General features: G+C 35.9%; 1 protein-coding gene across 1 annotated transcript; it reads right to left on the bottom strand.

Annotated features, from left to right (window-relative positions):
* Positions 1-631: 631 nt before the first annotated feature.
* Positions 632-10,373, bottom strand: LOC306994573 (uncharacterized protein). The gene is made up of 3 exons (XM_079605160.1): positions 10,005-10,373; positions 7,343-7,386; positions 632-2,739 (listed from the first exon to the last, which is right to left on the bottom strand). The coding sequence occupies exons 1-3, from the start codon at positions 10,210-10,212 to the stop codon at positions 1,573-1,575; spliced, it is 1,419 nt and encodes a 472-aa protein (XP_079461286.1). The 5' UTR covers positions 10,213-10,373; the 3' UTR covers positions 632-1,572.
* Between the last annotated feature and the right edge of the window lie 216 nt (positions 10,374-10,589).

Genomic DNA, 10,589 nt, shown 5'->3' with positions numbered 1-10,589 from the left:
TCAGAGTAGGCCTACAATTTTGTTCAAGTGTTAGAATGTTAGGCCTAAAGGAGAATTAAGGCTAGATGTTAGAATTATGATTTTTGATATAGAGTTTACTATTTTATCCATTGAAAAATCTAAACATTTTTTCCTTTGAAGTAAGATTTTTTGGGCACTGTACCAAACTTTCCTACTAGATGAAATCCAGGCTCCACTGGTGACCATAAGGACTCTTTGATTTCCATATATGGTTTGAGTGATCTGAACCATACATTTCCACAATTTTCTAAATATTTATAGACCATTCAGAAGTAGTTTGGGCATAATTATTGTTGGAGATGAGATGGAGTGATGAAGCCAATCAGTATAAATATATGGGCATGATAAGGAGGCCATGATGATGGACAGAGGCCAATGGGCAAATTTGTCCAGGATGCCCTTTGAAAAAGAGTAGGGTGTGTAAAAGTGTAACATAAATATTAAATTAAATCTCTAAAACACACATTAAAACATACGTAAAGAACAGAGTGTGTTTGGCACCGTATCACAAACGGATGTCATTTCTTTTGAAAAACAAGCACCAAATATGAAAACCAGTCTGAAAGCTTTCAAACGATATATAGTTTGTCAAGATATTATTGTTATAAACGTGTAATCGCACGCAAACATCCCACAGATGTGAGTGAGGGGCAGTCTTAAAAATAATGGTTAAAAACATTTAAATTCAGATACTTATTCTTTGTAATCCTTTTCCCAGAAATTGAACAGTGCACAAGGGTTAAAAATACATCAAAAGCATGTTTAATCTAAACGCATCTACAATTATAAATTGTTGAATCCACTAAATTGTTGAATCCATGTTAACTTGACAGAATAAATTCGTTTTTAAATGTATGATTTTAAATGACCAGTCTAACATTTTTGTTGACTAATCTAACATAATTGTATATAAAGAATTAGTAGATTTTGAGCTCTTTATGAGATATGCTAAGTAATATTTAACTCAACTACACAAAATATGTGTTGCCCTGTTAGCTATGTTCATTAAATTTGCATGCTAAATATGTGCTATGCTAGCTATTAATTGAACCTAAAATATGTAAGAATTGGTTCCAGAGCCACCACTCCATTTAAATTATGTTGAAACTAAACTATTGGAACAACTTAATTTTTATGAGCAATGCAACAAATTAATTTCCTTCTAACTCAATGTAGTTTGTAGGTTGAACAATTTCATCAGAAGTTATAACTCAAAAATATTAATGCAAACTATTGTTATATTTATTATTTTTCTTGAGCCAAAACATTTGTTTTTAGAGTATGTTCTGTGGATTGGCCAGGGAAATCCTCAATACATTAACAAAAAAGAAAAAAAAAAAGAAAACCCTTACAGACCAACACTCTTTACTGAATGTACGTTTTTTGTTACTTGTCATTTAATCAATAAAGAACACATACAACCCATTTATTCCACTTAGTTATAATTGAGACACTTCAAAAACAAAATGGTACAACAATATTCACACACAAATGACAATACAAAGATGTCCTTGCATCTTTTTTAAAACAATTGATTCCTCTCTCGATAAGTCAGGTGTGGTCAACATAAGCCAGGTGCCGGTCAAGGCTCTTTAAAGTCTTGCAGCATTTCCCACAAAGGCTACACTTGAACGGACTCTCTCCAGCATGAGAACGCCAATGGATGCGAAGCTTTCTCCAGTATTTGAACCTCTTGCCACATTGAGTGCAGCTGTACGGTCTCCTTAAATGTAGTTTCTTGTGCTGACGGAGGGTTTTGCGTAGGATGAAGGTCTTGGAACAGAGCGAGCAGCTGTAGGGTTTCTCGCCAGTGTGGAAGCGTTTGTGCCTTCTTAGGGTTCTCTTGTAGATAAATAATTTGTTACAGATACCGCAAACATGCAGTCGTCTAGACTGGCTGTTGGATCTTTGCAGTATTTCAGCCTTCTGGAGTTGTACAAAGCAAGGTCTTAAATACCCTTGCTTTGTGAGTTGAGGCGTCAAAGACCGATTGGACAATTGACAGTTGTCCAGCTTCTGCAAAGGTTCACGCCTTTCCTCCTGGGACTCCATTTTTACAAGATGGCTCTGAGGTATCTGGCTTTGTACAGTGCCAATATAAACCCCAAAAGTTGACTGATTCCAGTGAAGACATGAATCCTCTCGTTGAAAAGAGGTGATCTGGTCTATCTCTACTGGTTCATGAAGCTCACCATCTTCAGGCTTCAGCTGAGCTTGAGTATTTTCACCTGAGGTCTGACACACTTGCGTCTCCACTCGACATCCAGTTTCTAGTTCTTCTTCTTCAGTCGTCACATCGACATCTTCATTTTCTCGTTTAATTACTTGTTCGGGCTCTGGTTCAGTCTTGCCCAATGTTTCTGCCTGATGATCAACAGTTGGTGGCCCTTCTTCAGGCTTTCCGACGGGTATGTTGGGAATCTCTAGAAATGTCTGCATTTCATTGTCATTTATGGATTCTGTAGTTTGTATCATTGTATCTTCTACAATGGCTATTTGTATGTCATCCTGTTTTAACTGTGCTGTTAATATAGGAAATGACACTTGAACTGGATACGGATTGAGAATTTTCAGGGTGTTTGACTGGTTTGGTTCTACTTCTGGTTGTTCAGATTCCCTGTGCGTCAACTGCAATGGAGTGACTGTGTCACTACATTGAAAGCTCATTAATGGCTGGGACTCTTCAGATTCCACTCTGACTTGACTGTCCTGCTGAGACTACAGGACAAAAGACAATTAAAAAGAATTAAAAATGGAAGAAAATCATATACTATGATGATTCAATTATTGTGCAATCAAACATAATGGATAAAGGAGTTAAATCAGATGCACAGAGTACAAAGTTTATGGCCCTTTACATGGATTTCATTTAACCTTTATGACTGCTGACGGTGCAATATTATTCCAATTAGATATTGGGTAAAAACCCAATGCAGACTGTGCAAAGTCAAGTATTATTTAAGCCAGACTGCATGAAAAAAGGGGTTCAAAAAGGAGCTTTTTGCCATATAATTGATGCCATAAAATAATCATTTTTGGTTTCCGACAAAACTTTTCAGTGAACAATATCTTAAAAATAAAGGTTCTTTATTGGCATTGATGGATCCATGATGAACTTTTAGCATTCATTGAACCTTTCTAATGCAAAAAAGGGGTTATTTATAGTGACTAAATATTCAGATTATTCAGATTATTAAAATGTTTCACACTAAAGAAAAACCTTGCTTCTTTTAAGAACGGATCACTGAAAGGTTCTGTGAGGAACCAAAAATGGTTCTTCTATCTATGGCATTACTAGGGACTTTCGCACCTTAGTTATAGGAACTCTGTTATAGAAACTAGCCACCAGGGCGGTCCCCTGAGAACACATTTTTTTTTCCTAGGGTGATTTTCCTGGTTGCATTCACACCACCAGGAAGAACTCTGAAGTGACGTAAGCCAGTCGACAGTGACATAGTTTAATTGTGGCATTTAACAATGTCAACAACTTGAGGATGGAGTATGCAGTGATAGGTTGAGTAGTGCCTGGTTCATGGAGTAGGCATATGAAAACTATGTGTTTACACAGCTTTTTAAAAATGGTGGGTGCTGGTGTTTCGTATGACATGTGTTCTGCCATTCAATGTACACTTACACGTCACTGGTAGTTCCTATTGTGCTGGGTTAGACGCTACTCTGAAGTAGGAGCCAATTTAAGTCTCCCCAAAAGGCGTTCATATAACTAAAATCATTTGCAGTTCCTGAGGTGTGAACATGCCTAAAAGCAGGTACTTCAAGTTGTAGGAACTATGAAAACATTCATATGGTGCAAAAGCCCCTGTGAAAACACCCTTTTAGAACCTTTATTTTTAAGAATGCAGGTCTTAAAAGAAGCACCTCTTTTTAGTATGAAGAACATTTTATTAATCTAAAGAAAGTTTCCAGAAATGTAAAGGGTCCTTCATGGAGCCATCAATGCCAACTTTAATTTAATAAGTTTATACATCTTACACCCCCCCCAGATCACTAATGAATTGCATTGCCTTCCAGGGCATAAGTGAATATTTGCAGCTTTTGTAATAGTTGTGTATAAAGGCCTCAATTGTCCTCAGTGCAAAAAGATGGATCTCAAAGTCATAGTCATTGCTGGAAAAGTAGGCTGTCACGATTCCTTTATTAAATTTGAGTGCTCAATTTATTAAAAAAATCCTTGATTACAATTGACCTGTGAATCATTAAATAAATATATGTGCTGCAGGTTTCAGAGTGAAGCGCAACTTTTTATTTAATTGCATGCGTGCAGTAGGTAGTGTTGCTTTCGTCAATGAAAATTACGACTAAGGGTGTATTCACACCAGGAAAGTCTGATAGTTCACTTGCTTTGGTCCGGACCAAATACAATGTTAATTTTTTTTGTTTGGTACGGTTCGCTTTCACACTGCTCTTTTTGCAAGTGAACCCAAATTTGTAAACAAAACCACACGTGTGCTAAGGTCATCCATTCATTTGACAGGAATTTTAAAGCAGGGAAAATCAGGAAGTACAAAAACAGGCTCAGCATGGAGATATTTCGTAATGCAATATTTGTTATTTTACTGATTTGGTGTTATTCATGGACATTTTTCATTCTCTTCTCCTGAATTTCCAATCTTGTTTAGAGCATTGCGCACTTCCATATAATGTTGCCGAAGTTTTTTTTTTACTTCGCACTGTACGGGAGACCACTCATATCCACTCTCCTTCATCCGTTCACTAAACGAGACAAGATGCAACGTAAATGCTGGTCATGTGATGATGACTATAATTAAATGTATAATACAATATTGTTGGCGAATAAAAACGAGACAATGTGGTTTACAAAATAAAAACTATGCTAAAATGTCTCTTCATTTTCTGTGACCAAAACGAGACGAGACAAAATGTTATAACTAGGGCTGGGGGAATTAACGTGTTAATCTTTGCGATTAATTTGAGATGTTTGACAAAACAAAGCAGCTGCGTAAAATTAGCAAAACTGAATTCAAATACCATAGAAGCTGGATGCACCGAATTTTCAGCCGCTGAAAATATCATTTTCGGTTTTCGGCTGAAAGAGAAAAAAGGCCGAAAATATCCTGCCCCTCCGTATTCGGCGATCAGGTTTCACGAGCGGGTCTTTTCCGCTCCATGCGTGCGCCGCGCTCTCCGTTCTGTGTGTGTGTGTGTGTGTGTGTGTCACGCGCTGCGCTCTCTGCTCAATGTTCCGCTCCATGTTTGCGCGGCGCGTTCTGCTCTGTCGTTCACGACCCAAATGCTCCAATCATGTACCGATCACGCACTGGGAAAGCAAAGTCCGCTCAAATTACATTCAATTTCTCAGTAGTAGACTTCTGTTTGCAATAACCCTACTGAGCTGGTATAGCCATGCTGGGCAACAATGGTAAAATGACCTGCTCTGATCACATGCTCTGGTAATACTTTGTAGGACTATACTTTATACTTTATTTTGATAATTAGTAAAAAACAAAACAAAAAGTCTGTTAAAACTGAGCATGTTAAGAATAATATATTGATGTTTAATATTTTAATATAGGGCTATTTTCTGTTCCTTTTTTCTTCTCTGTGTTGTTTAATTTAATTAGGTGATTCTACGTTTAAATATTGATGATTACAAGCTTGGGGGAAATGCGATTAATTCCAATTAATCACAGCAAATTTTGCAATTAATTAGTTAATTTTTTTAATCGATTCCCAGCCCTAGTTATAACGTTATTTCGTCTCGTTTAGTCGCGTTATTATTATTATTTCGCAGTATTTCTGTTTCCTGTCTCACTTCAGGGGCTGCATCAGGACGCACTGCGCAGACGCAGGCGCAGTCACTTCCTCAAGCTCCACTCACGGCATTATTTAGAAGATACAGCTGCGGTGAGTTAACGTAAATGACAACAAACCAAGTTAAGTCTGACACAGTGAAAAGGACAGATGGCCGGCCAGCCGGGGTTCGTCTTTGGGAGAAAAAGAAGAAACGACATTTGGAAAAACTTTAATTATATAGAAGTGGAAAAGAAAACGGAATGTGCACTTTTTAGTATGTTATTGTAGCTTGAGCATTCAAGCATCTTGTTTCTATTTATGTTAAACTTGAATGTATAATTTTTTTACTGGCATTGTCATGTGATTCTAATTTTTATTTATTTATTTTATTTATTGTTTTTATTAATTTTATTTAAATTTGTGTGTTTGTACTTATAATATGTTTGGTTGGTAAAATAAATATGTTGTAAATGGATGTATTCTTGAGTCTATAAGGTAACAATAATATAATAAAGATAACTTTGTTTGAAATGGGTTTGGGTAAAATAGGATTTTGGTTTCGTCTATACTACTAAGTACTTATACTATATTGACTGGGTTAAATAGAATTGCATTACTAAAAAGAGACTAAAATAAAATGTTCATTGAATAAAAGTAGACTAAATGTCATAATTTTTCGTCGACTAAAACTAGACGAAAATAGTCCTGAATAATTCTGACTAAAATAAGACTAAGATGATCAGACTTTTAGTCGACTGAAACTTGACTAGACTAAAAAGAGTATGAACGTGACAAAAACTAAAATGACAGCTTGACACAAAGACTAAAATTAAAATTAAAACAGGCTGCCAAAGGTTACGTGTTTCTGTGGGGTTGGCAATTTTGAGACTGCAGATGTCATTAGAAGTAGCATTTTCAGTTGAATTTGGGGAAACCAATCGACACATTTGTTGGGTTGAGATATTTCAATGACTTTTGTTTGGTTTGTTAATTGCAAACAGCTGAATGATAAAACTTTGCCAATATTAAAGGCTCATTCTGGTTTATAATATAAACGTGCGATTAGTAGACTAATGGCTTAAACGATGGACTACTAGTCGACTAAAATCTTTAGTTTGATGCAGCCCTACTTTCAGTGGAAGGACAGAAATCTCTCAGATTTCATAAAAAATATCTTAATTTGTGTCTTCATGTTTGGAACGTCATGAGGGTAAGTAAATGATGACAGAATTGAAATTTTTGGCTGAACTAACCCTTTAAGTCCTTTTAAAAGCTATTGTTTACTTATGTCTATTTTATTACCACAAAACATATTCGGTTACTTAATCGTCAAAATAACCGAACTATTCCCAAAATAATCATTAGTGACAGCCCTACTGGAAAAGGTCCAAAAAAAGGGACCTGGAGGATTTTCCTGAAGAAAAGTGGGCAGTTGAACTGCTCAGGACAAACAAGAAAAGCATGAACAACAATCACAAAACATAGAAAACAGTGTCAGAACAGGACTGGGGATGTTAAAATAAGACTAAAGCAGATCACACAAATGTACCTTATTGTCATTGCTCTCAAGCCGATTACTGGCACATTGTTCACCTGCAAAACAAGAATTTCAGAAATATTTAGAATTATATAAAATTACATAATTATATACATTTTATAAAATTTCATTTATATAAAACAATACAATTTCATTTATATATGCATTTTCATTTTATGGAAGCCCTTGAATTCACTCATATTTCAGTAATGATCAATCATATTTAAAGCGATAGTTCACCCCAAAATTAAAGTTCAACCATTATTCACTCACCGTGGTAAGCAATATGACCTTTCTTTTTAAACCAGAAAGGAAATTACAAAAAAAAAAAAAGTGTGAGAGATAAAAAAAAACACTGTAATGCTAACAACTGCTTCTCTTTTATCTTTCACATTTTTCTAAATTATGTTATTTGCATGATTTGTATCAGAACTGTACATTCCTGACATATGGACATTACTTTGACCGTCACTCTGATAACAGATTAGTCTAAATTGCAATATAGACACATGGATTTTCTGTAAAGCTGCTTTTAAACGATATGCATCGACTTTAATAACTTAGGAACTCCAAGGCACACACCTTGACAAAGGCATGTAAAGCCGCAACGCGTAGGTGGATCTGTCACCAATTTTAATATTTAAGCCATCAATGAAATAAAGGCTTTTAAACTTTTTTCTACTTATTTCGAGTGCCTTGGAGTTCCTAAGTTATTAAAGTCGAGTAGCATTTTCGCTAATCTAAGTTAGATTCTGTATCCCATACAACCAAAGAGCACCGAGATTTTACACCCTGAAGCAGCACTTCTTTTGCATTCTTTGCTCTGATATGCATCGACTTGTTGTGAAAAGCTCTATACAAATAAATGTGAATAGATTGAATTGAATGAGTTTACAGAGTTATAAAATATGGGTGACATTAGCTGTTTTTGTGAATTTATCTGCCCATATTCCCACTCAATCAAGTCTCCCTTCTGTAAGTTCTTCTTTTTACCTCCAATCCCCTTGTAGCATAATTTACTATGTGAATGTTTCTTAAAGGAGAACTCCGGTCAATTTTAACATTGAGCTCAATTTTTAGTAAATTTGGAGTGCTGTCAATACAGAGAACAACAACAAAAATCGGTGTTGCCTACACAGTGTTATCCTCTTTTTAAAATTTGCACCCTGTTGACTTGAATGGGGCACGTTTTAAACCTGCTTTTATTTCTCTTATCATCCTTGATGTGTCATTACAAGTGCCCAGCCATGTTGAGTGATTCCTTCAGAGTGAACACGAGTGAATCTGACTGCAGTAGATGTGAAAGATATGAATAAAAATTATGTTATATCAGCCAGCGCACATACCTGTATTTACATCCTGTTTTCGGTCGAAGTCCAAAGTAGTCGATTGTCGAGTTCACGCGCGTGATCTAAGTAACTAAACCTATGAGCGTCAACTCGACAATCGACTACTTTGGACTGAAAACAGGAACTAAATACAGGTATGTGCGCTGGCTGATATAACATCATTTTTATTAATATCTTTCACACCTCCTAAGAGGTAACACCGACTAGGCAACACCGATTTTTGTTGTTGTTCTCTGTATTGACAGCACTCCAAATTTACTAAAAATTGAGCTCAATGTTAAAATTGACCGGAGTTCTCCTTTAAGCAGAACAACACCATATACCTACCAGTATTTATTTTATTATTCGTCAAAATGTTGGGAAGAATTTTGAAATATCAGTAAATTATGAAACACACAAAAGACACTTACGTATCACTCCAGTAATATTTAGATCGATTTCACCTGCCTTTAATAGACAATTTGTGACAACTTTTTCATGTTTTCTTCTGTTTTTGATGAGTGCAGAGAATATTGACACCTCATTTACTCTCATTTGACTTTGTGTGTACCCAATTAATACGAATGCTTATATTATATAAAGAAACGGGTCATTTGCAATTGGTGATGTTTTTGTTTTAGTTTTTTTGAGTTTTATGAAATATAAAGGATCTGAGCTTATGATCTGAGCTTGTTTTTCTATATGTAAAATGTCTTTGTAATGTTATTTTATTATTTTAATTGGTGTTTGCATTACAATTTTGGTACAGCACAATGGTCAGTGGCAGTTGTTTTATTTTGCTATAATAAATAAACTAAAACTAAACTGATGTGTAAAGCATCACTGAACACACACACACACACACAGACGTGATATAGCATTAATATGCTCTTCTGAATTCAGTATTATTGCCCATACAGTGAAAGTTAATGGGGTGCAGCATTGCTTTTAACCCCGCTAACTCTTACTGTATGGACAAAAACATCCAAAATCATCCCTATGTTCCTCAAAAGAAACAAAGTCATAACTTTACAGGTTTAAAATTGCATCAGTGAGTATGGCAGAATTTTATTTTGAGGTGAACTAAGTTATCATTTTTAGCCACTGCATTTTGTTTTCTTATTTATTGTTACGTTACCGGCGGTAGCCTAGTGAATGTTAACAGTTTATTTTTTCCTTCTCTCTCTCTCTCTCTCTTTTTTTTTTTCTACCGAGAACGTATCAGTTTTAACCAATTCCCACCTAAATGCAATAAGTACATTAATAACCACAATTAAATATATTCACAACTGTCAAAAATGAATAAACCACTTTGAAAAAAATTAGTTTGATAGGATGACACTTACAGTGGTTTATGCACATGCTGTCTGCGAAACTCTCTCTATACGCTTCTGTAATTTCAACCAGCAGGACATCAAGAAACGAGCCGAACAAAGATTTCACCCGCTCTTGAAAAACACTCAACGCTCTGACATCTGTCATGTCTACCAACAGGTTTAAAACACTATAAAATATAAACACTATCAAACGAAAAAAGCCGCGAGTTTGGACCATGCAAGCGTTTGAAACTGCGTTCTTCGTCACGACGAATGGCGTGCGATTCGTGACGCACCTTCCTGTAGTGGGTCGACGCCCCTTTGGTCCATAGAAATAATAGAGAGTAGACACCGCATCGACAGCTACTGCCACTGACGAGCCGTGGTGGGGCCGCCCGCCATCTTGGATCGGTCACCAGCTCCACTCAGTGTAATCTGTTTGGCAAATGCAATGAGCTGTTAGTGCATTTAATTAATCATACCTCACTGAATACCGAACTGATTTTCACGCAGGTTTTTTTTCTTGCAAAGGTCATACAGTAGCCTAACTGAGTCATTCTATAATCAGGGCTACATGTCATGTCCATGGACTCTATTTTACAAATGTCTCATTAA

The sequence above is a fragment of the Phoxinus phoxinus genome, assembly GCF_949152265.1.
Source record: "Phoxinus phoxinus genome assembly, chromosome: 2".
NCBI lineage: Eukaryota > Metazoa > Chordata > Actinopteri > Cypriniformes > Leuciscidae > Phoxinus > Phoxinus phoxinus.
This window is presented reverse-complemented; position numbering and strand designations above follow the sequence as displayed.

Bases quoted from the DNA above. Each gene is read 5' to 3' on its own strand.
- LOC306994573 (XM_079605160.1), bottom strand. From the start codon at position 10,212: ATGGTCCAAACTCGCGGCTTTTTTCGTTTGATAGTGTTTATATTTTAT. The intron at 7,387-10,004 runs GTAAGTGTCATC...CTTGTTTTGCAG, and splicing joins CAGCATGTGCATAAACCACT to GTGAACAATGTGCCAGTAAT. The intron at 2,740-7,342 runs GTACATTTGTGT...TTTGTCCTGTAG, and splicing joins TTGAGAGCAATGACAATAAG to TCTCAGCAGGACAGTCAAGT.